We start from the raw sequence: 26,944 nt of genomic DNA, 5'->3' as shown, positions 1-26,944 counted from the left end.
TTTGATTAGGCACTGAGCCTTCTTCACTAACCCCCTTTCCTGAACTATTTGTTTTCCGCTGTTTTCAGGAGAGATTTCAGAAGAGAGTCTACCTGATAGCTGAGTGTAAGGGAAAGCAATAGACTGAGAAACTTGCAACTGTTCATTGAGGTCAGAGGACGTTTCTCTGCAGAACCCATGTTAACATTGAACTGATTTACTCCATGTAGTAGAAATGGAGGTATTATCAGAGTTGAACTGAAATTGGGGTAGCATTTTATGAATGCCTTTATACCCCAGGTTTTGGAATTTTTTCAATAATTTCCCATTGCCAAGGTAACTGAACCGAGGTATCTTGTCTTGCCATAATGCTTTAATAAAGCCATTTCAGTGCAGTAGAACAGCTCTTGCAATGGCAGTTGAATGTATCTCCCTGTCTTGTTAACTGTGATGTGGTTACCTTAGCTACTGGGGCATTAATCTCCTCTGAACACTGTTATTTTTTCTCTGAGTTCTATTACCCCTATACAGCAATGCTGACTGCACACTCTCAGATCTCTGACTTACTAGGATCAAAGCTAGTTAAAAACCAGCAACAATTACATTGTGGCACAGAATCAGGGAAGTATAGATCGATCAGTAGAAAGATAGATAGCAGCTTTCTGGTTTATAATACTTCAACATTATTTGATCTATGTAAAAAATCATGTCATGTTTCTGTTCCATCAAATGAACCAAAAGAAATGATGTCCCTGGGGTTTTTTTTTCCCTTTAAGGTGAGTGATCTGTCATTCCATGATTCATTGGCCACCTTTGTTGCAATACTAATAGCTCGACAATGTTTTTTCCTTGAGGATGTAGTTCAACACGTAGCTCTTCCTTCTTTACTTACAGCAGGTGAGTTGTATTGATACTAGGGAAACAGCACTTATTTCTTCAAATTGAAAACTGTTTTCTTGTGTAAAGCCATGTTCTAGCTTTCTTCTTCTTTTTGTAAAGTATAAGATGGGCTGACACTCTAAGCATATTTAATAATATTTTGAGGTCCATTATTAACACAATAAGACTACTTTGGAGGGAAAGATTTGCTAAGGTTTTTTTTTTTGTAGTACAGTCCATTTGCCCAGTAACTATTTCTTACTCTTGGTGCTAGAAATCAAAGCAAAAGGCATTTTATTTTTTTTATTTTTTTTTTGTATTTATAAACTGAGCATGTATTTTTATTACTGTTTTATCTGCCATAAAATACTAATTTTGCTTTGAGCTTTGTCACAGTGTGTTGCACAGCTGTTTAGTTTCATTCTCAGGGTACTATTGCTTTTGAATTTTTGTAAATTCACATGATCTTACATTTTGCATTATGTTTACTTGAAACTACTCCTTAAAGTCAAACATATTCATATTTGGCTTTTAATACTTTTTAAATATATATCTATCTATTCTGCATTTTCCAGTTCCCACATTATGTTGTTCTTTCCCAGAACCTTTCCTTATTGTACATCCAACACTTGTTTTTGCAAATCATTTTTCTTTGATCATATATTTCATATTTGTTGTTTTCCCTCATAAATTGTCTTGTCAGTATCTATCAAATCTCCAAAATACATTCAACATGTTAAATAATAGCTTAAATGTTTTGTCATTTCATATAAAAGAATATTAAACTGGAAAAAATAAAACAGGATTAAAATATATTTATGAAAAAAAAGTTCTAACTTTTTATTTGGCAGAACATTTGATACTGTAGGAATTTTCCTCAGCATTGACATTTGAAAACCTTATATTTATTTTTGGTTTATACAAGTTTTCAAATTAGCGTCAGGATTTTTTTCAGTTGGGTTGAAGCACTGAGGATGACATTTTAGTTTTCTATGATATTATGATAAAGTGGTACTATTTTCAATAGCTTGTGGAGATCCAGATGCTGAGCCAGGGGCAAGGATGACCTGCCGGCTTCTTCTACATCTCTTTCGAACACCCAAGGTTTCCCTATTGTCAAGTGGTAAGAACTCCAAATCTGTTTTCTGTCTTAAAGTCCAGTAAATTTTGTGCCACTGAAACATAAATCTGTATTCCTAAAGAATACTGTTCTCTTTTTATACAGAAAAATGTTTCCCAGGAATTCGGTCATCTTGTGATCGCCGCCTTTTAACTGCTGCTCACAACAGCATAGAAGTGGGAGCAGTATTTGCTGTTCTGAAAGCAATTCTGATGCTTGGTAAGATCATGACTTACAGTTCTTCATGTACATGTTTATTTTGAAGCTAGGCATATGGTCCTCAATGGGATTTACTCCTAGATATACATTAGGATGTTTAGTGAAAACCTATTAGATTATAAACCTGAAACTTTTCTGGGGAAAGTGAATCAGAGTGCCAGGATGAATCATAGATTAATAAAAGTACAAATGGGAGCTAGTATAGTCTCTTTCTCTTGTCCCAGATCAATGCTACATGGCATATCGGGCGGTAAGGTAGTATAGTCTACTGGTTAAAATATTGGACTGGGCCAGTGGAGGCCAAGTTGAAGCCCCACTTGCTTGCAGACCTCAATGGTTGGCTTTGAGCCAATTACTACCTCTTAGCTCAACCTAACAGAGTTATTGTAGTGGGAAAAAACAAAGGAGAACCCTCCATTTGCATTTGAGCTCCTAGAAGAAAGACAGGATATAAAATTAATAGCTAAATAACATGTCAGACATATTTATAAATCAATATTCCTCCTATTCAGTATTATAAATACATCTTTATTGTGTTTGCTTGTTATAGTACATAACTTCAGGGTTGTAGTACATATTTTTATATGCTTTAATTTAAAATTAAAATTTTTTAATCTTATGTCCATGTAAGAACTCCAGGAAGCTAACAAATTATAGAATACTATAGCATGCCTTATTGAATAAATGCTTATTATACTAACTTTCCTAAAAACAGCAGCCAGAAATCCTCAAATATTAAAATAATATACTGACAACTTCTAAAACTGGGAGTAGCATTAAGAAAAAATAAATTAAGAGAGCACTCAGGTGAAAGCCAAACTATATTAAAAGACTAATAAGCCTTTTCATCTTTGTACTACTCTTGAAATATAGGTGATGCTGAAATTGGAAGCAACAATATCCCCTCCTTCAAAAATTCAGATTACTCAGTGCAAAGATTATTGGGAGATCTAAACGATGATGAGATATGGGATGCTGCCTCACAGTCTTTGTGTGGAAAAGCCATTTCCATAGAAACTGCTACTCTCAGTGAATATGCTAGATATGTACTAAGGAGCATTTGTCAGCAGGTAACACTGGTCTTCATTTTACTTTGTTATTGTGTGTATAGATATAATTTTGCAAAAATGACATTGTTACCATACTCCAGGGATTGTGAAAGTTGGTGACTGCAGGCTTCCCAAGGTGTGGATTGGTCTGTGTGTCCATGTGGAATGGAAGCAATTACTCTTGTCAATATATTCTGGTAAGCATAAATAGGATCAATGTACAGATAGTTCCTGTTTAACTACCATTCGTTTAACAATCGTCCAAAGTTATGACAGCCTGGGAAAAAGTGCTTCACAACCTGTACTCGCACTTATGATTGTCGCAAAATGTTGCACTACCCCTGCAGTCATGTAATCGCAATTTAGGAACTTGGCCACCAGCTTGCATTTATGACCACTTACAGTGTCCTGCAGTCACATTATCGTGATTTGCGACCTTTTTTTGCCAGTTTCTGGCAAAAAAGATCCATTCAATAAGATGGATTCACTTAATGACCATTGTAAGGGTGGTTGAAAAATCAGGTCTGGTCATGTGGTGACTCACTTAACGACTGCACTGCTTAACAACCAGTTTTCCAGTCCCTATTGTGGTCATTAATTGAGGACTACCTGTAGAATAACCGTCAGAGTAGATACCCAGTTTCTAATCTCTATTCAGCCATGTGCCAGGCTCTGTCTTGTAGCCTAAAGTGGGGCTAGGAGTATTATGATAAAATGTCAGTGACACATACATTTTTAACCCTTGCAAAGAAAAGGTGGGATATGAATATATTACAAACAATAACTACAGCACTAAAAAGTGGTATTTTATTCAAAATGATTTCAAACTATAAATATGGTGGAAAGGACATCTACTGTATTTGTATTCAAGTCAGTTCTTCAGCATAAGTGTGTGCAAGTTGAAGTTACACTCAATTTTTTGTCATGTAAAGAAATAACATCTAGTATGAATTTCATTCTTTTTGAAAAAATATTGCATTTGTTATACCTTCAAGTTACATTCAAGATATACATTTAAGTTTGGCTTTGGCTTTTGTAGACATTTATTCTCAATCCAATTCTTTTGGTAGGAATGGGTGGGGGAACACTGCTTGAAAGAACCTGAAAGGCTGTGTACTGACAAAGATCTTATCCTGGATCCAGTTCTTTCCAACAAACAAGCACAGAAATTGTTGCAGCTTATCTGTTATCCTCACAGCATTAAAGAATGTGCAGAAGGGGACAGTCCTCAGAGACAACACATCAAGCGCATTCTTCAGGTAGCCACATTTGAAATGAAATTACATATTTAAAATTAGATAAGAAAGAGGTTCATCTTTGATTTTCTTCTCTGCATCATCGTTGCCCTCTTTTTTCTAAATTAACTAAACGCTTGGAATATTGTTTCATAATTACTGATTGTTGTTAAAAAGGAACCGTGTGCAATGATCAAGGTGAAATAATGGAAGCATAGAATGGAAAGGTTGAAAGGGATCTTGGGGATTATCTAATCAAATTACCTCAGCCTGGGAATCCACTACTACAGAATTCTCAACAATCACTATCCAGCCTCTATTTAAATAATCCTGCATAGGACAATCCCCTATCTCCATTTTGGTTGCTGTTTTGGGATGCACTTAAGTTTGTCGATGTCCTCCCTAAAATTGTGGTGCTCAGAACTGTACATTATATTCTAGGTGTAGTCTGACCAACACAGAATAAAGAGGAACAATAATCCTCTTGATCCTGATATTATATTTTTGCTATAATTGCTCTTTGGGGGAGGAGGGGCAGATGCATCACACTGTTGTTGTGATGCAGGCTGTGATCCATCTTTTACACATATACTATGGCCCACAATGGTCCTCTGATCCATCCTGGATCTAGCTGGGGGGATATGTTGAGTGGCATACTTCAGGCCTCTGTTCTAGGCCCAGTGCTGTTCAACACATTTATCAATAACTTGGGTGAAGAAATAGAAAATATGATTATCAAATTTGCAGGGACACAGTGATGGGGGTGGGGAGGGAAACAACTCTTTGAGAATACTATACAACTCAAGAGGATCATAAACGACTGAAACTATCAAAAGAAACTAGCAAGCTGAATTTTCACAGAGAGAAATGCAAAGTCCTACATCTGAATAAGAAAACTCAAAGGCATAATATATGTACAGGTTGCATTCCCATTGTTAAACTAGATTTGAATGGAGAACAAACATTGATCAAGTTCATACTTCTGTAAGGCCATATTCCTTTTCTCTATCCTGTTTTTCCAATTCAATCCACCAACAGCCAGCAGGAATGAACAAAATTAGCTGTATCCAACAAACATGTATAACAAAATATTTCATGTGATATAATAAAACCATATGTCAACTTTACTGACGAAAACAATCATTTTAGAAATATTAGGAGAAAAATGTCATTTTCCCCTCTTTTTGGCCCAGAATCTAGACCAGTGGACTCTCAGGCAGTCGTGGTTGGAACTTCAGTTAATGATCAAACAGTGTTTGAAGGAACCTGTGAGTATTTCTTTCTTTCTTTTTTTTAAATTAAACATGTATCTTTAAAAATTAACTTAGTGTATGAGCAAACATACCATGAATGCGCTAGTTTACTTATGTTTTACTGTAGGGTTCTGGGTCTGTGGCTGAAATGAACAGCTTGTTGGATAATATTGCAAAGGCGACAATAGAGGTGTTTCAGCAATCCGCTGATCTAAACAATAACTCTTCTAACTCTGGTATAGGCCTCTTCAATCCAAACTCTCTTGGAAATGCTGACACACATATTACAAGACAGAACTGTAAAATGATATTCCTGAGGTAATGTAATCAATCTGAATGGTGTGCACTTTTTTATAGGAGCCCTTGAGAGTGGTCAACTCACAAAGGCTGCTGCTGAATAATTGTGATTTTAACTCCAAGTATCAAATATAGCGTGCTGACCCAGAAGTCTTCTTCACAGAGTACTAATTTCTTCTGCGTGCAAAAAACTCTATTGCCTGCAAGGAGTATCTCTGTATACAAGAATTTCTTCATTCTTTTGATTGTTCACTATATACACACTAAAGAGGATAAACACAATGTTAGCGGCAAGCTAAATAAATACTTTGAGACAGTGAATTGAGAATTTGATAAACTTTCTCTGAAGCAAAATAGGCTGTTGAAATATAATACAATGTATTATATTTTTTAAAAGAACCCAAAGCCGCTAATTAGACCTGACTCCTTGGTGAACTCTACTATTTTTTTAACTTTAAGGAAGATAATCCTTAGTTTAAGATGAGGTATAATTTCCTTATTTTTAATTTCTAACAAAGGGGTCCTTCATTTGGAACAAACAGGAAATTTCCACCTAAGCAGACAACATCCAGAGTGTTAGATCCGGATGTGGCATGATACACAGTCAAACTGAATTTAAATCATTATTCTACTCAGTATATATCCTGCCTTTCCTCCAGAAACTTAAAGCAGCATACATGGCTTCCTCTCTTCCAGTTTTTCCTCTCCAAAGCAACCCTGTGCTGTGTAAATTGGCCTCAGAAAGAGTGACTGTCCAAAATCATGCAGTGAGCATCCACTGTGGCTGAGGGTAGACTTGAATCTGGCTCTCCCCAATCCTATCCTAACACCATATCCCTTACTCCACACCAGTCCTCAATTTAATTAATATTTATTTAATCCTTATTTAACCTTCTTTATTTATTACTCTGTGTGGAACTCTATGCCTTATTTACGGCATACAGTAGTTTACTAAAATCTCTTGCACATATAGTCAAATGTGGGAAAAAGTACTGAACATATTGAATAGTATTCTGCTTGAAATAACTTATTTCATGTTTCATGTCTTTAGCTCTTCTGAACGACAAGGTGTCTGGTTAGTCGCTCCCCTGATTGCAAAGCTGCCGACATCTGTTCAAGGCAGAGTCTTGAAAGCAGCTGGAGAAGAGCTAGAGAAAGGCCAGCACTTGGGATCATCTTCAAAGAAGGAGAGAGACAGGCAAAAACAGAAGAGGTAGAAGATACTGGAAAATATTGCTGCATTTTAAAGCAGTAATATCTGCTGTGATTTGATCCTTCATTAAAGAAACCAGTAGCCAGCTTAAATAACACTTTGTTACCGAGATGGAAAGATGCTCCTTGCTAAATGTTCTTTGAGTTGCTTGGTAACCTAAATAGTATTACAAATTGCATTCTATTTTTGTCATCATGGAAGTAAAATACAAAATGGAAGAACAGGGAACACAAGAATCTTATACTTCTTTGCTTTGCCTATAAAATATATATGATGAACTGACTTGCCTCAAAGTACAAGAGAATTTGAGATGCATGTGTTTCATGAGAAAACGGTGTCACACATCTCTCAACATTAGGCAGTATTAAACCATTTGCCTAAACAAGTAGGTTTGTGCTTGCTATCCCCAGGAATTCTATCTAAATCGATTTGTATATCACTGCAGCATATCACTTCTATGCTTTCTAAGATGCGTTTTTCATACATTGCAGGGAGGGCTTACCTCTATAAATTATTATTCTCCAGAGACTGCTTATTACTGCAAAAGTTACCAATGTTTTGGAAAATCTTCCTAACCATTAGAATATAAGGGAAGCTCTCCTTGCCTGGACCATAGTCCATTTGAACTATCATTCTGGTAACATGCATGAGTGAAGGCAGGAACAATTTTGTGTTTTTTGCCCATTAAAATAGTGATGAGACTTCATAAAGAAATCCTTTTAGAGAAACATTGAAAAGGGGAAGGAAGGATTTAGAGAGAGGAAGTATCAGGATGACACTACTAATTCAATGCTCTCTCTGCTTTTTTAAAGTATGTCTCTTCTGAGTCAGCAACCATTCCTATCTTTAGTACTTACTTGTCTCAAGGGACAGGATGAGCAGCGTGAAGGGCTACTAACATCTCTACAAAATCAAGTTAATCAGGTAAAAACAGATAATTCTGTGCTCTGCATCTGTTAAAAATCAATTAAAGTAATGGATTATGGCAGATGGGAAATCACATCTGAAACTGTACTCATGTCAGTTATAGGAAAATAAGTGAAAGTAATTCATTTATAAATCGTGTTTATCATTGATTTCCTTCACCATTTTTTGTATTCTGCAAAACATGCCGAATTTCTTAGAAATAGAAATAGTTACCAGCCCAACAATAACCCATCCCTTGAATTATACTAGTATTGTCCCATTTCAATACTGGCCTTCCACATCTTCATTGTAGGAATAATACCAAATTCAAATGAGCTCCTACATTTATGTAAACTTGGTGAAATATTTAATTATTTTTCACTGTAATCGCCTATGCTATAACGCTTGCCTATATTCCAATAGAGGCTTATCATACAGCAAGAAGAATTGGTTTTTTGAGAGATTAAAATATGATTCCCACTGGAATCTTAAGAATCCTGCCCTGCTACTATGCAACTATGTATTAAGACCTGGTCTACATATTAAAGTAGATGAGATAGTAGAATAGAGCAAGGCCCACTCCCTCTTCGCACTGAAGATGTTGCCTAGTCTGGCAATGAAACATCTGCAAGAAAACAACAAGTCTCAGAGAGCACCAAGGACTCCATAGTAGAATTAAGTAACCCCTTTAGACTGGATTCGGAGCAGGTATTAATGTTGAATGCTGTGTAAGAAAAAAATAGCACATCAAAATTTAGCCCAGCCTGCTCTCAAAGTATTTTCTCTTTTTGATAATTTCCTATTTGTATTATATGCAAGCCATTCCAAAAAGGAACTGTAATCTGCAGTCTGAGCTGTCGCCTCATTCTACTGAATGCACAGACCAGGATTAACATGAAAATAAATGAAATGTATTTCATTTTGGTGTATGAATTAGATTGACTTAGATTGAAAGAAGACAAGACTTAGCATGACTGTTAATTGATCCTCAGTTTGAATGCTGACATAGCTTAACACTTCTCAGTAAAGGTTAGGAAGAAGTATATGGATGGGGCAAATGGAAAGGTATTGTCAGTCTGTCCTAGAAAAGACTGTATTGTCTAGAAAGGGCATTCATATTTTCTTTGTACATATGGGATTTTTAGTTCGTTATTACTAGAGTGAGAGCCAGTTTGATGTAGTGGTTAAGGCATCAGGCTAGAAACCAGGAAACGGGCACAAAAGCAGCTGGGTGACCTTGAGCCAGTCCCTCTCTCTCAGCCCAACTGACCTCACAGGATTGTTGTTGTGGGGAAAATAGGCAGAGGAAGGAATATTAGGTATGTTCACCGCCTTGAGTGATTTGTAAAAATAATAAAGGTGGGATAAAAAAATCTAAAAAAAAAATTAAAAGAATTATTTTAACTGACAGAATAGCTTCCTTTAAAGAATTTCACAGAGTTGTTTCAAAATAAACATTAGAATAGAAAATAGTACTGTGGTTTTCCATATGTGTAGCTTTCTGTTAAAAGGGAAGAGACAGAATAAATAAAGCCAGCAGAAATGCAACAATGATCAAATAAGAGAAGTGTACAGTAAAAGTCCACAGAAAAGATATACTATGTTAGACAGGACTAGGTAAATATGTACTCTTATGAAAAGCACATCAGTGCTAATCATATTTTTCTTCCTAGATATTAAGCAACTGGAGAGAAGAACGATACCAGGATGATGTTAAAGCTAGACAAATGATGCATGAAGCATTACAACTCCGTCTTAATTTGGTAAGGAAAGGGGATGTTTATTTATTTAGAATAATTTTGTGCTGCTTCTCAGAGACCTTCTAGTCTGCCTGAAGCAGAAAGATGCTTATAATGTTGCTTAACTTTATTATTGTTCTTTATCCTCTCTAATACTGTACTGCCTTACAAACTTAGTATTTTGCATCTTTGAAGAGATTAAACTAGTGGAACTGCAAATGTAAGATTAAACAAGCAAGACATTTAAAGACAATGAGATAAATCAAATATCAGGAAATATCTGGACAGAAGTCAAACCATAAAATTTAGTAGAGCAGGTGAAAACAATTCGTACAGCCTGCTTACCCTAGATGACAAAAAGCTCAGGCAAAGGAAAAAGGTCTCCTTCAGATATTAACTGGTGTTAGGTGATCCTTCACAGTCATATTTCCAGCCCCTAGCTAAACTGTGTTTTTCAAAACATGTTACGAAAAAATAACGTGTTCACTGACAGGAATAGTAAACAGGCAAAGTATCACAGGAAAAGACTTTTGTGCTTATTTGCCAACCTTTGTCATTATGTTTTCTTTCCCACTCTAATTTCTCTTTTATTTTTAAAATACTATGCATGGTGATGAAAAAAAAAAATCAGGTATGAAATAAACTATGAATGGTAAACAAACAAACAAACATGACTAGGAAGATCACAAATGTACTATATTCTATTTTTTCCCATTAACAGACATGGAATAAATTTTAGGTAATGGGCAGTTTTTAGATGTTGGAAACCTTAGATTTCACTCTTTTACTGAAAATCTAGTTAAGAGGACTATTATGAAAAGAAACACAGATAATTAAGATCAGCAGGAGAGCACCTTATGAAGGTTCCTCAACTACTAGAGATTGGATTATGTGGTAAGCGGGAAAAGGCCTTTTCTTGTATCTCTCCTAAATTGTGGAGTGTACTTCTATATGTCCTCACTTTCTCAGGATTTAGGAAGTAGATAAAAGTATTCTCTTCCACCAAGGAAGCTGCTTGGAATTTTGTACACAGTACAATATTGCAGGCTAAAAACACTTCCAATACAGATTTACTCATAAAGAATAATTAGAAAGTAAGGATTTTACAGTACATTTGATTTTTTTAAATCTCTATTTTTTTAAATGGTTCAATTCTAGGTGGGTGGAATGTTTGATACAGTGCAAAGAAGTACTCAGTGGACCACAGACTGGGCCCTTCTACTCCTTCAGATAATAACATCAGGAACAGTTGACATGCAAACCAATAAGTATGTCTACTCTATTGTATATTATATATTATGGCTGTTAGTACTTTGACTAACAACATCATTTGTAAGGCTAAAATTGCCATTCATTTTGCACAAGTGGGTCTGAAATATTATGGTCCTAATTGTAATTTTCTTCTATAGTAATTTCAAAAGAAAATACATCAGATTCTAACAGTCAGGTTTCTTAAATTAAGGGTAACTTCACTCTCTTGGATTCAGCCAAGGATATGAATGTGGGTTGACTAGTGCTGGTTACTGTTTTCTTTGTCAGAGTGAAGTAAATGAATAGTGATGCTTGTGCTGACAATGTAGGCTTGATTGTTCCTGAACATTTACAAACAAAACAGAAAGTGGAATACAGCTAATATTACTCCACCATCTCATTTGAAATGTTGCAAAAAGTCTATTGGCATCTTTGTGTTTAGCTGCAGATGCCAATAGACAACTTGCAGTGACTGAACACTGGAACATAAGCTTGTAATGCAGCATTTGTGTGATGGTGTCATTGCACAGGTGTAGTTATTTTGGCATTATCTTGGTTTGCTGTGGGATATTGCTACTTCCTCATCCTTGAGTTGATGTAAAGGTGGATTATTTGACACTCTAGAAAGGAATATGGAGCGTCTGCTTCACTGTAGGTACCAGTACTGCTCTTCAGAATGTAACTTGATTTTTTTTCTCTTTTTCTCTTTTAGTGAATTATTTACCACGGTGCTTGACATGCTGAGTGTGTTGATCAATGGAACTTTAGCTTCGGATCTCTCAACTGCATCTCAAATGGGTTCTGAAGAGAACAAGAGAGCATACATGAATTTGGTGAAAAAACTCAAAGTGTGTTTCCATCTAACCCCTGAAATCTGTAAAATGGTTAGTGGCTAAGATGCTGGGCTAGAAACCAGGAGACTGTGAGTTCTAGTCCTCCTTAGGCACAAAAAACAGCTGAATAATGTTGGGCCAGTCATTCTCTATCATCCCAACCTACCTCACAGGCTTGTTGTTGTGAGGAAAAATAGGAGGTGGGAGCATTAGCTATGTATGTACCTTGAGTTGACCAAAAATAAAGGTGGAATAAAAAGATAGATGGATAGAGAGATAGATAGATAGAGGCCATACCGAATGAGGAAACGTGGGATTGTAGAGACCCCACACATTTGAAAGATGTCAGGTTGGGAAAGACTGGAATAAAACATCGGCTGCCTCTGCAGAACTTCTAGGAGAACAACATTTTTGTTTTGAGGTGCTTCCACTTTTCAAATTTTAAACTGTCTTGCCTCAGCTGCAATCCAGCAGATTGTAGTGTTCTGCAGCTGCAGAACCCTTTTAAAAATCAATAGCAAACAAACAGGCTTAGTGCAGTAGTAATGTACTAACTTGTTTAATTAAGAAGTATACACAAACAATGTGATGTAAATCGAAGTAATGAAAATAACATTTCTTTACTCTCAAAAAAATCACTTCCTCACATGGATTAGCTGTGGAAAAGCTTATTCTGAGGATGGATAAAACATTCAGTTTGAATTCCTCCAACTTTGTTAGTTCATATATTTTGAATACAAAAAGGCCTAGAGACAATTCCTGGCTTCCTCAGTAAAAAGGGGGATGAAATAGGATGTGATGCAGAAAAGTTGTGCTTGAAACCCTGGAGATATTTTCAGAGTAGATGATAGCCAGATAGATGGACAAATAATCTGACATGGCACATGTTTTACAAACAAAAAGCCCAGCTTCAACCTTTGCATTGACACTTTAAATATTCTTGGTAGCAAGTGGTAGGAAAAACTTCTGCTTGAGACCTTGGAAATATTGTGCACGTCAGAATACCTAACCCTGATCTGGGTGGCCTAGTGCTAAGATAAATTCTTATCCATAGCTCTCTGACTAAGATGGATGGATGGATGGATGGATAATGATAGATAGATAGATAGATAGATAGATAAGCAATTAATACTAATTTCTGCAATTAATTTTTGTACCAGCAGGAGAAAAGCTTATGAAATACTTTTCCAAAAATGTGCTGCACATCTTGAGTAAAATTAGTAAGAGTACAAGGAAATGATTCATCTGAAACTTTTCTGGGCTGGAACTTGGAAATGCTTTTAAACATTTTTTACTTCTTTTTTTCCCCCTCTTATAGAAAGAACTAGGGGACAAAAGTTCAGAAAGTATTGATAAAGTTCGTCAGCTCCTGCCCTTGCCCAAACAGATGTGTGACATTATTGCCTGTGAGCCTATGGGATCACTGATTGATACGAAGGGAAACAAAATTGCTGGATTTGACTCCATAGATAAGAAACAGGCAAGGATAAGAATTTTCTTTAAAAACTTCTTGATGTATCAACTTTCTCATGAATATAATTTGGTAGAACTTTAATATATTCTATTCAGTCTCTATTGGAATAAGGCACAGGACCCTGGCAGCTCCCTCTTTATGGCATGTAAATCCTTTTATTGTGTTTATTTTCAAGTAGCCATCATACTGTATAAATAAGAAAATGTTTTTCTATAGAAGCAAAATAAATTACTAGAATGACAGACAGATGCACATACAGACATGACTGGCTCTAGACTAAGGCCAAGTAGGCACCAGCCTAAGGGTGCCATAATGTGACTCTGCCTAGGGTGTCAAAATGTCTGGAGTCAGCCCTGCAGACACATACTGTACACATTTGTTTATCAAATTTTTGCTACCGCCCATCTCCCCCCCCCCCCCAAGAGGGACTCTGAGCGGTTATATTTTCACATAAAGACATTTGTGTCACATTTTCAACTGTAGCTGTCAGCATATTTGTACAGAGTCATGGGAGAAAGGGTGCAATTAGTGCAGCCAAATGCTAGAACAGTCCCTGATAATTCCATGAAACCCTGAACTGGTATTATGTAATGCTACTGAATAAACGTGTAGCGTATTCATCTGTACATGTATGAATGGTGCTTGTACTTGTAGTCTATAAGAGAATGACTGCTGTATTTGTGGCTTTAAGATTTACATAGAATCTTCACAGATTGTATCTCCTTATTTAAAAACCATTTGCCCCATTGTTTACGTACTTTCTTTTCCTCTGTTCTCCACAAACACGTAAAACATTTATGTCACAACAAATCTGATGATGTTTAAGGTCTCAAAATCCCTTCTGCGGTTTTGTTGTATGACCTGTTTCATCTCATGTTTATACATGCTTCAATCTGACATGTAAATATCATTGAATTAATACATTAACTACATTACATTACTGATGCTTTCCTCTGACAATTATATGCATAACTGTTAGAATAATTCATATTTTGCTCATAAACTGCAACTATAGGTTGGGTATTTGGAAATTAGAAGGTAACAGTATGATTGAGCAAACTGTCATTTTACATTTTTGGAACAGGGGCTCCAGGTCTCAATGAAACAGAAAGTATCCCCATGGGATTTATTGGAAGGCAATAAGAATCCTGCTCCATTGTCTTGGGCTTGGTTTGGAACCGTTCGCATTGATAGGAAAGTAATAAAATACGAGGAGCAGCAGCACCTTCTGCTTTACCACACCCACCCTAAACCTAAGCCACGAAGTTACTACCTCGAACCTCTACCTCTTCCTCCTGAGGAGGAGGAGGAAGAGGAAGAACAGCCTACTACTCCTGAATCTCAGGAACCGGAAAGAAAGTCAGCAGAGCTTTCAGATCAGGGAAAACCTTCAGCTGATGAAGAAAGAAAGGGGAAGGGCAGAAAAAGAAAGGCAAAATCAGCTTCTAAAACTGATGTAAGTGGTTAAAATGCATAGTTAAAGTGAAGAAAACCTTTTTTCACAAATTGGTCATCTTTTCAGGTGCTGGTGACTCTCAGATGATTTTATGTGAGGTAGCAGACATGAAAGAAATAAGATAAAATTTTAAAAAAATTACATTTAAAATGCCCCAAATATCATCAGAACTGTATTCAGGAAGACATAAATTTCATGAGATTAGTCAGTTTTATGAGATTTTGAATATTTTAGGTCAGGGATGGCCAATTTGTGTGCCTCTAGCAATCCATTGATGACTTTCCTCTGCCCTACAATCATGGTATTGTAATTTGGCTTTAATATGCCCACAATTTGGAAGCATGGTTTTTTTTCAAACTTCACAAGTCAAAGTTCCCCCAAATAAAACTGAAAATAACAGTGTCAGAATTTGGGCATTGGGGATGTGTTTTGGAGATTTTGAAGGGAAATGGGTGGCTTCCTGTTCCCATCTGCACCCTTAAAAAATGGGCTGATTTTGATCCTGCCCTTTTCAGAAATGTCATTACATCAGCCCTCCAGAAAGGCAGAAGACAGAGCTATACCACTCAGTCCCTCATATATGTTCCACTCTACATCTAGGGCAGAATTTCTCAACCTTGGCAAGGTTTAAGATGTGTGGATTTCAACCTTGCTGGCTGGGGAATTCTGGGAGTTGAAGTCCACACATCTTAAAATTGCTAAGGTTGAGAAATGCTGATCTAGAGGCATTTTAGAAGCTACATTGCCAACCTTTGCTTTACAAATGGCAGAACTTAAAATTCCCTTCCACATCTATGAAGATACTTGATGTTTGTAAAAAAAATGTATTACAGGTAGTCCTCACAACCATAATAGGGACCAGAAAATTAGTTAAGTGGTGCAGTTGTTAAGTGAATCACCACATGACCAGACCCAATTTTATGACCATTTGTATGACAGCCATTAAGCAAATCACCACGGTCACAAACTGTGATCATGTGACCGCAGGACATTGCAACTGGTCTTAAATGAGAGCTGGCTGCCAAGCGCCCAAATTGCAATTGCGTGACCATGTTGTAACAGTTTGCGATGGTTGTAAGTGCAAATACAGGTTGTAAAACTCCCTTTCTGAGGCCTTCGTAACTTCAGACTGTCATTAAACAAACTGTTGTTGAGCAAGGACTACCTGTATATCTTCTTCATAGAAATCAAAATGTTGCCTGTTGCACTCCCAAGCTGTCTGTCATCCAGATATTGGCCTGCTTAATTACAGTCAGTTGGCTTTGTTATATGTCTTTAGATAATATCCTGCAATGAAGCATGGTTTACTCTATTTTTAGATAATCACTTTCTTTTATGAAGTTATTATGAAGTTGCCTGTTGGATAAGGGCAGCATATGATAGTTTTTCACCACTAGAATATGTAGTTTCATCGTAAATTGCTTGTGGAAGCAACATAACTTTCATGACAGCAGTTCCATTCATGACTGATTTCCTAATCCCTTTGGCATTCGTAAGTGTAGAACTTAGTCAGCTCTGCTGATTTAGCAGAATACAATAGCTTACAAGTCTTTCTAACACTTTTGCAGAAATGTTTGCTTCCTTCTTCAAGATCAAGACAGCACTGATTTTTTGGGGTAAACCCACTAGAATGCACCACCAGGTTCCATTCTATGGCTGGCTCCCATGATACTTGAAATATTTTTCAAATTTTCAAATACATTGGGAAAGCAAGACAAAGTTTTAGAAGATTTTTTGGAGTGAATCCCATCCTGTCAGTGAAACTGAAACAAGATGAGAAAGGATATCCTCCCAAATTAATTTATGGAACTGGCTGCCACATGATGTGGTGGTGGACATTAATTCAGTTTTCTTTTCTAAACAGTCCTACCAGTCTTCCTGGACCTTCTTCATGTAAAATCTGTTCAGAAGAGCTTCAGTAAAGGCACTCCGGCCGCATAATGCTTAATGAAGGGTTAAAATAAGAGGCGGCTATTTAGGCCTCTAATTCCAGTATACCCTACAATAGATTCATTGCCTTTAACTAGTGGTTCTCAAACATTTTGGTCTCAGCACCCATTTACATTCTTAAAAATAATTGAGGGCCCCAAAGAGCTTTGGTTTACTATATGTGGGTTATATCTATCAATATTTACTGAATTAGAAATTAAAAATGAGAAATTTTAAAATATTTTAAAATTTATTTGACTTCCCCTGACCACACTTTGAGAACTGCCACCTTAGACCACTTGATTTTAGCTTGTGTTACAAGATCTTAAGTCCCTCAGTGAAACTATCGTTAATGGGCAATTTCCTCACCACTATGAATATGCAATGTCATATTTTAATATACAGTTGAAGAAAAATATCTTGTTCATTGAAGCTCCACAAGCTTGGCTAGTGTTATATACTCATCATGTACATCATAGAACATGCTCAAGAGTCCTTGACAATGCACAGGCATACTGTGGTATCAAAACAAATGTGGAGAATATTTCCTGAAATTATAACATTTAGAAAGCTTCATTTTTTAAATATGAATTTATTGACAGCTTACCTAATTTCTTCCTGTAATTTCCTTCTGTGAAGTCTAGATATATGTTTCCAATTGCCTAGATAATGGGGCTTTGATATAATTGTAGGTACAGTTGGTAAATTATGGTGTGCGGAAAAGAAGTAGAAAACTAAGCATTATGAGACAGCCAAGCTTTATGTGTAATAAAGCCTAATTGGTATAGTAATAAATTGTCTAATAATTCAGTAGGAAAAATGATTTGAATGTCAATAATGTTTAGCATTTCCTATTTTGCTCAAGGAGTATCCTCAGAACAATGGATGTAGAATGGCTCCTAATTTTTCACCACTTTCTTCTCAAATGATGCATCACCCCCAGTCTGCTTTGTGGGGCTACAATGTTATAGGACAACCCCAACAGACTGGTTACTTTGTCCAGAACCAGCCTCTTCCACCAGGTAAAGGTGAAATGCAGGGAATTATGTCACAGGAAAACAATTCTCTTTTTTATATTATGTTCTTTAGAAAGTACTCATACTTGATGAATATGCTTAAAATAAAGGGAACTTTATTTGTGGTTGATGTATCATTCTAATGAAATGGTTCAAAATTGCTTAAAATATGGCTTGTTTTTGTTTTCTGTTGCAAATAGCTCAGCTTTCATAAGGAAGAAGATTTAAATGATATGGTAGGGTGATTTTCAGTTGACATTTGATTTCTATAATCTCTCCCCCAAACCCAAAGTTTCAAATTACATGGCAATTTTCCCCACATACTCTAGAGGACAGCAAAGCAGGACTTTAGAGTTTAAGGGTTACCAGCTTCTGTACTCTAGCAAAATACTCAAGATTTATTTATTTATTTACTTATTAAAGTTCATTGGTAATCTCAGCTTCAGATCAAAAACATAGTTATTTCTTACAATTCTAGAAACAGTTATGTAATCAAGATATTTAAAAGATGGATGCTTACTGATGGTTTTCCAAATCAGTTGATATTTTTAATAATTGCACAATGATATTTTTAAGGGAAATATTTTATTATTTCTTTTTTGTCCTTGTTGGCCTGGCTAGGATTTCAAATCTTGGTGGTTCAAACCTCATGTCCTCCAGATACGTTGGGCTACAACTGTGATCATCTCCATCCAGTAACACCTTTGGCCTTGCTGCTGCTGCCCTCTATATATGTTACAATTATCATTAAGCTGACTGGTGATGATGAAAAATGTAGCCCAATGTATCTAGAGGGTACCTGGTAAGGAGAAGCTGTGTTAGGGTGTGATGTAGCAGGACAGAAGAGATTCAGGATCTTGGAACAGTAATTTTTTTCTCCATTCAACACTGAATAATCTAATGCAGTCTCTCCATTCTGGGCTGCTCGGAAATGTTGGTAGTATAAATCCTGCTTGTCATGGACAATAATTGGGGATGGCTTATCTAGCACTTATAAGCAACCATGACTTCTTTTTCTTAGAGAGGTGATTAAAAACAACATTTAAATAATATGTTAAGAACAATTAGCCTTACCAGGTGACAGTTGTTGATCTTGGTGGATCTAGAATATTAAGCAGGGTTGGCTTTGTTAGAACTTGAATGGGAGAACCTCTTGCAATCCCAGGACTGTAGGCTAGATTGGAAAGTTGAAAATAGTCCCAGAAGAAGGCAGAAGCAAAGCACATCTGCATCATTTAGTGTTTCAACTACTGTAAGGATTGCCTATTCTAAAACACCATCAGACTCATAAGCAGGATCACAAAGATATCTGATTTATTAAAGAATAGTATGCAGGATCACAAAGAAAGCTGAGAATGGAAAAAGCATGCCAAATGCAACCTAAAAACCCTCGGTACAAACAAGATCCCTCCCCCCATAGAATCTTCCCAGGCTCACAATCCCAGGTGCTCCTAACGGCTTCTGATGGTCTGCAGGAAAAGTCCTTGAGCAGAGCACATAACCCAAACACATTCCACTGAAATGAACAGATGCAGAGCTTGGCACAAGGTTTCATAGCAGCTCACTCCCAACAGAAACGTGCGTCAACACCATGGCATGTGAAACGTTACGATGTACAGTGCACATTGAAACAGTGAACATAACATACTGTCCCCCAAAAGAAAGAAAACATTAAGTGGCTGGCTTTAAAGGGTAAGCCAAGTGGAAACAGTTAACTAAATCAGGAGCATTAACGTGGCGAGCAGGCACCCATTCAGGATGAGGAAAGTGTTTCCAGTGGATCAGGTACTGGAGGGTGCCACAAAGCTTGTGAGAATCAACGACCTCCTTGACTTCAAAGTGCTGTTGGCCATCAATCATGATTGGAGCAGGAGGAGGAGGTTGGGGATGCCAGCGGGAAGAGTGGTGGACAGGCTTGAGTAGGCTGCAATGGAAAACAGGGTGCAAGCGTTTCAAATTGTGAGGCAGGTCCAATTTAACAGTAACTGGATTGATAAGACCAACAATAGGGAAAGGACCAATGAACTTGGGAGCAAGTTTTTTAGAGGGCTGCGGGGACTTGATGAATTTGGTAGAAAGATACACTTGATACCCAATTTTGAAATCGTGTTGCAAAGAACAACATTTATCGGCTTGAAACTTGTAAGCAGCCTGGGCATCAGCCAAAGCCTGTTGAATCACCGGCTAGGAATCAGCCAACCTAACAGCCCAGTCAGAGGCAGAACAGGATTGGGGAGGGGTTTGTGGCAGTCCACCCAATTGTCCTGATGGCAATTTATGTATGCTCTAAGGAATTGTTCAAGGGCAGAGTTCAAAACCTCAGTAGATCCGTCAGTCTCAGGATGCGAGGATGTGGACAGCACCTGTTTGCTGGCCCATCAATTTTAAAAATGATTTCCAAAACTGGGAAGTGAACTGTGTCCCGCGGTCACTGACCAAACGGGAGGGGCTACCATGAGACGGTAGATGTGGATGAGAAATAGGCGGGCCAATTGCGGGGCTGACGGGATGGACGCACATGGAAACTAAATGTTTCAACTACTTATATTACATTATAATCATTAACGTACATAGTACATTAAAATGTTTCAAGTTTCTTGTTCTATCTTATAGACATCTTAGCTGAAAAAAAATTATATATACACAAACGCACAATGATATTTTAAGGCATTTGTTTACTAAAGGTCAGAAATAATGGACCCCAAGACTGCCTAGAATGTGATGCTTCACTTTTCCCTGGCTAATGCAGACTTGCAACAGAGCAGTAGCATAAGTATAAGGCTAGGCAGGGAATAGGACTGACAGTAATCCTAAAGGAATGGTCCTATTGGGGATGGAGAAGTATTTGCAAGACATGTTATAGATATTGTTGCCAGGAGTCCAGTGAAGTAAGGTGCTCTGGGAACTGCTGAGTAGAGGAGAAGAGATGTTTAAATTGCTGGTATATTGTTGATGCTATTTTACTGTACTTTAAAAGTATTATACTATACTATTATACTGTAGTGTACTATACTATACTACTATAGTATTTAATGTTGGATTTTAGATACTTCTAACCTATATTGTCTTTCTATTGTCCTTTATTTTACCTTTAAAACATATGTTCTCCACCCAGAGAACTTTTGCTGGTGCACCATTAAAAAAATGTAATGACTGCATAAATAACCTGATTAAAGTTGAGTAGTCAGCTCGACTCCAAACCAATTGCATTACATCTTGAGCAGGCTTTGTGATTATATGATTATTCTGTTAATCAATGTCTTTGAAGGTGGTTCCAGATTGGATCCCACAGGATCCTTTGTCCCAAGCAACACAAAACAAGTGCTCTCTAACATGCTGCAGAGACGTTCCAGCAATATGATGCAGCCCCCAGCAATTCACACTATTACTTCTCAGCAGCAGCAGCAATTGCTTCAAATCAAGCTACTCCAGCAACAACAACAGCGGATTCTAAGGCACCAGAGCCAGGCAAGGCCTTTCAAACTGTATTGTCTTATATTTAGGACAGTATATATTTATGCACTGATTTATTTCAACTTTTATCCAGTTAGGGCAATGAAGCAAAGAAAATAATGATGGGGTCCAAATTAAGCTTAGTGTATAAATCAAATCGAATTATCCATTCAGTCGTATCCAACCCTTGGTGATTCCATAAGCCAGCTCTCTCCATGATTTTAGATCTTGTACAGCTTCTTTCAGTTGCTTTATATTTTGGCCTGTGTCTGCTTTGATTACATCCAACCAGCGTGTTCTTTGGCATCCTCGTCATCTTTTGCCATTGACTGTTCCAAGCATAATGTCTTTCTCCAACGATGTTGATCTCATGACGAAGTAAATAAGTCTAAGTTTCATTATTTTTCCTTCTAGTGACATGACCGGTTTTATGCGCTTCAACACTTCTTTATTTGTTATCTTTGCAGTCCAAGGGATGCGCAAGAGCCTCCTCCAACTCCATGGTTCAAACAAATCAATTTTCCTTCTGTCCAACTTTTTCATTGTCCAACTTTCACAGCCATATGTAGTTATGGGGTACGTAATAGTGGGGACTAGTCTACACTTAGTTGTCAAGCTGACATCCTTGTTTTTCCAAATTTGATTCATACTCATCATTGCTGCGTGGCCCAACATGATTCAGCGTTTAATTTCTTGGCTACATTCACCATTTTGATTGACCAGTGATCCTAAAAAGGTGAATTCTTCCACACATTCCACCTCCTCTCCATCAATTACTATTTTGATGTTTCCATTCTTTGCAGTTGTCATGAGTTTGGTCTTTTTGATATTCAGAAAGAGGCCAAACTTCTCACTTTCTTCTTTGAGTCTTATGATTAGGTGTTTTAGGCCTTCCTGGGTTTCTGAGAGGAGGGTTGTATCATCCGCATATCAAAGGTTATTGATGTTGCTTCTGTGAATTTTTAACCAAATTTTTGATTCATCTAGCTCCAGTTTCCTGAAGATCACTTCAGCATACAAGTTGAATAAGAAAGGTGACAGAATGCAACCTTGTCGCACACCTTTCTCAATCTTGAACGAATCAGTGTCTCCATATTGAGCTCATACAGTGGCTTCCTGATTTACATACAGTGATTTTACCAACTTCATCAAATGTAGTGGCACCCCAAGGTCGGCTAAGGGTCTCCATAGTTTGTCATGGTCAACACAATCAAAAGCTTTCCTGTAGTCGATGAGGCACATATAAATGTTCTTTTGAAATTCGTGATATTTTTCCATTATCCATTGTACATTTGCAATGTGATCACAGGCACCATGACCCAGTCTGAAACCAGCTTGGACATCTGGCAGTTCTGTTTCGATGACTGGAGCCAGGCATTGTTGTACGATTTTCAGTAGAATTTTGCTAGCATGAGATATGAGAGCAACAGTGCGGTAGTTGGAACACTCCTTTGAATCCCCCTTTTTTGGCAATGGAATAAACACTGATTGTTTCCAGTTATGTGGCCATGTGTTGGTTTCCCAAATTTTCTGGCACAGAGATCTGATAATTGCAGTTGGTACTGGACTTAGCAATTCTGCAGGGATGTTGTCAACTCTTGGGACCTTGTTGTTTGGTAGTTGGTTCATTGCCCACTTGACTTCTTCATCAAGGATGGCTGGTTCTAATTCTGTTTCCTTATACTCCTCTCTTTGATGTTGCTCCTCTATACTAGTAGCATACAGCTCTTCCGCATATTCTCACCATCTTGACACCTTGTTAGTCAGACAATTCTTTCCCTTGCTTATCCTCGATGATACCTTTGTGAGCCTTGAACATTGCCCAAATCTTTTTGATTAGTGTAAAAGGATTCCTAGTGTGTCCTTTTGTATAATCTTCCTCTAATTGTTTGCAATGCTTCTCCCAGTAAACTTCACTATCTTTCGTTGCTGCCCTTTGGAAATCAGCATTCAGTCTTCTTACTTCTTCATGATTGCCCACTGCTTTAGCTGCCTTTCTCCTCTCTGCTATTTGGATGGTATTCTCTGAGAGCCATCTACACCTTTTCTCTGCCTTCTTGTGTGGTATGGAATCATCTGCTGTGCCAATGATAAGCGATTTAACTTCTCGCCATAGTTCATCAGGCATTTTCTCAGCAGTGTCTAGAACTTCAAACCTATTTTTAACTTCAATTACATATGTGGAAGGAATTTTGGTGACATCAAACATTTTGGTGGTGTTGTCCTCTTGATGTTACAGAGTTTGACTTTGATCTTGGCCACCAGCAGTTCATGGTATGAGCCACAGTCTGCACCTGGATAAGTTTTGACTGCAAGAACTGAGCTGGTCCAATGTTGATTGCATAGGACATAGTCTATTTGATTGCGATGTTGTCCACCAGGCGAGGTCCATGTGTATAAACAATGCTTATGCTGTTCAAACCATGTATTCATGATCCAAAACTGGTTTTCCTGACAAAATTGTACCAATTGATCACCTGCGTCATTTCTTTCTCCCAGCCCAAAACTTCCAGTGATTCCTGCCTCTGTTTGGTTGCCTATTTTTGCATTAAAATTGCCAAGTAAGTAATGTCCTCAGCATAACTTCAATGGTGGCATAAAAATCCTCAATTTCTGGCTCATTTGCATCAGTTGTTGCAGCACAAACTTGGACAACAGTGATGTTGATGGGCTTAGCGCAAATTCTGATTGTCATTATGTGATTGTTTACTATGGAAAAGCTTTCTACTGCTTGGGCCATTTGCTTGCTTGCAATGAATTCCTATAGGAATTCCATTCCTATGCGTGTTGTCATGTCCTGAGTTTTTGTTGTTTATTCGTTTAGTCACTTCCGACTCTTCGTGACTTCATGGACCAGCCCACGCCGGAGCTTCCTGTCAGTCGTCAACACCCCCAGCTCCCCCAGGGACGGGTCCATCACCTCTAGAATATCATCCATCCACCTTGCCCTTGGTCGGCCCCTCTTGCTTTTGCCTTCCACTCTCCCTAACATCAGCATCTTCTCCAGGGTGTCCTGTCTTCTCATTATGTGGCCGAAGTATTTCAGTTTTGCCTTTAATATCATTCCCTCAAGTGAGCAGTCTGGCTTTATTTCCTGGAGGATGGACCGGTTTGATCTTCTTGCAGTCCAAGGCACTCTCAGAATTTTCCTCCAACACCACAGTTCAAAAGGATCTATCTTCCTTCTCTCAGCTTTCCTTATGGTCCAGCTCTCGCAGCCATATGTTACTATGGGGAACACCATTGCTTTAACTATGCGGGCCTTTGTTGTCAGTGTGATGTCTCTGCTCTTAACTATTTTATCGAGATGGGTCATTGCTCTTCTCCCAAGGATTAAGCGTCTTCTGATTTCCTGACTGCAGTCAGCATCTGCAGTAATCTTTGCACCTAGGAATACAAAGTCTTTCACTGCTTCTACATTTTCTCCCTCTATTTGCCAGTTATCAAGCAAGCTGGTTGCCATAACCTTGGTTTTTTTGAGGTTTAGCTGCAAGCCAGCTTTTGCACTTTCTTCTTTCCCCTTCATCATAAGGCTCCTCAGTTCCTCTTCGCTTTCAGCCATCAAAGTGGTATCATCTGCATATCTGAGATTGTTAATGTTTCTTCCAGCGATTTTAACTCCAGCCTTGGATTCCTCAAGCCCAGCACATCGCATGATGTGTTCTGCGTACAAGTTGAATAGGTCGAGTGAGAGTATACAGCCCTGCCATGCTCCTTTCCCAATCTTAAACCAGTCCGTTGTTCTGTGGTCTGTTCTTACTGTTGCTATTTGGTCGTTATACAGATTCTTCAGGAGGCAGACAAGATGACTTGGTATCCCCATACCACTAAGAACTTGCCACAATTTGTTGTGGTCCACACAGTCAAAGGCTTTAGAATAGTCAATAAAACAGAAATAGATGCTTTTCTGAAACTCCCTGGCTTTTTCCATTATCCATCGGATATTGGCAATTTGGTCCCTAGTTCCTCTGCCTTTTCTAAACCCAGCTTGTATATCTAGCAATTCTCGCTCCATGAATTGCTGAAGTCTACCTTGCAGGATCTTGAGCATTACCTTACTGGCATGTGAAATGAGTGCCACTGTTCAATAGTTTGAACATTCTTTAGTGTTTCCCTTTTTTGGTATGGGGATATAAGTTGATTTTTTCCAATCTGATGGCCATTCTTGTGTTTTCCAAATTTGCTGGCATATTGCATGCATTACCTTGACAGCATCATCTTGCAAGATTTTGAACAGTTCAGCTGGGATGCCATCCTCTCCTGCTGCCTTGTTATTAGCAATGCTTCTTAAGGCCCATTCAACCTCACTCTTCAGGATGTCTGGCTCTAGCTCACTGACCACACCGTCAAAGCTATCCCCGATATTGTTATCCTTTCTATGCAGGTCTTCTGTATATTCTTGCCACCTTTTCTTGATCTCTTCTTCTTCTGTTAGGTCCTTGCCATCTGTGTTTTTGATCATACCCATTTTTGCCTGGAATTTACCTCCAATGTTTCTAATTTTCTGGAAGAAGTCTCTTGTCCTTCCTATTCTATTGTCTTCTTCCACTTCTGCACATTGCTTGTTTAAAAATAATTCCTTATCTCTTCTGGCTAACCTCTGGAATTTTGCATTTAATTGGGCATATCTCCCCCTATCAGTGTTGCCTTTTGCTTTCCTTCTTTCTTGGGCTACTTCTAGTGTCTCAGCAGACAGCCATTTTGCCTTCTTGGTTTTCTCTTTCTTTGGGATGTATTTTGTTGCCGCCTCCTGAACAATCTTGTGAACTTCTGTCCATAGTTCTTCCAGGACCCTATCTTCTAAGTCCAGTCCCTTAAATCTATTCTTCACTTCCACTGCATATTCCTTAGGAATATTAGTGAGTTCATATCTAGCTGATCTGTGGGTCTTCCCTAATCTCTTTAGTCTGATCCTAAATTGTGCAAGAAGAAGTTCGTGATCGGAACTACAGTCAGCTCCAGGTCATGTTTTTACCGACTGTATAGATGTCCGCCACCTTTGGCTGCAAAGGATGTAGTCAATCTGATTTCGGTGTTGTCCATCTGGTGAAGTCCATGTATAAAACCGTCTCTTAGGTTGTTGGAAGAGAGTGTTTGTTATGCAGAGTGAGTTGTCTTGGCAAAATTCTATCAGCCTATGTCCTGCTTCCTTTTGTTCTCCCAGGCCCTGCTTACCTGTAATTCCAGGTGTCGTTTGACTGCTCACCTTAGCATTCCAGTCTCCTGTGATGAAAATAACATCTCTTTTAGGCGTGTTGTCCAGTAGGTGCTGCAGATCCTCATAGAACTGCTCTACTTCAGCTTCTTCAGCATCTGTGGTTGGGGCGTATATTTGGATCACTGTGATGTTAGATGGCTTGCCCTGAATTCGAATTGAGATCATTCTGTCGTTTTTTGGACTGTATCCAACCACTGCTTTAGCCACTTGACTATTAATTATGAAGGCTACTCCATTTCTTCTGTGGTCCTCTTGTCCACAGTAGTAGGTCTGGTGGTCATTTGATGTGAAGTGGCCCATTCCAGTCCATTTCAGTTCACTGATGCCCAAAACATCTATCTTTAATCTTGACATCTCACCAATTTGTTGTTTATTCGTTTAGTCGCTTCCGACTCTTCGTGACTTCATGGACCAGCCCACGCCAG

At 38.0% G+C, this 26,944-nt stretch overlaps 1 protein-coding gene across 1 annotated transcript in view; it reads left to right on the top strand.

Annotated features, from left to right (window-relative positions):
- MED12L (mediator complex subunit 12L) overlaps positions 1–26,944 on the top strand; it is a 200,078-nt gene that overhangs the window by 153,760 nt on the left and 19,374 nt on the right. Inside the window, exons 23-38 of the mRNA XM_063306563.1 lie at positions 756–876; positions 1,886–1,981; positions 2,084–2,197; positions 3,071–3,267; positions 4,317–4,505; positions 5,675–5,749; positions 5,862–6,052; positions 7,083–7,244; positions 8,057–8,168; positions 9,824–9,913; positions 11,048–11,157; positions 11,853–11,988; positions 13,292–13,453; positions 14,532–14,903; positions 17,698–17,854; positions 21,117–21,330. Coding sequence (XP_063162633.1) covers positions 756–876; positions 1,886–1,981; positions 2,084–2,197; positions 3,071–3,267; positions 4,317–4,505; positions 5,675–5,749; positions 5,862–6,052; positions 7,083–7,244; positions 8,057–8,168; positions 9,824–9,913; positions 11,048–11,157; positions 11,853–11,988; positions 13,292–13,453; positions 14,532–14,903; positions 17,698–17,854; positions 21,117–21,330 — 2,498 coding nt within the window. The remainder of the gene's footprint in view (positions 1–755; positions 877–1,885; positions 1,982–2,083; positions 2,198–3,070; positions 3,268–4,316; positions 4,506–5,674; positions 5,750–5,861; positions 6,053–7,082; positions 7,245–8,056; positions 8,169–9,823; positions 9,914–11,047; positions 11,158–11,852; positions 11,989–13,291; positions 13,454–14,531; positions 14,904–17,697; positions 17,855–21,116; positions 21,331–26,944) is intronic.

This window comes from Candoia aspera, chromosome 6 (genome assembly GCF_035149785.1).
Source record: "Candoia aspera isolate rCanAsp1 chromosome 6, rCanAsp1.hap2, whole genome shotgun sequence".
In the NCBI taxonomy this organism is placed as follows: Eukaryota; Metazoa; Chordata; class Lepidosauria; order Squamata; family Boidae; genus Candoia; species Candoia aspera.
The sequence above is the reverse complement of the archived record's forward strand: the minus strand, read 5'-3'. Positions and strand labels throughout refer to the sequence as shown.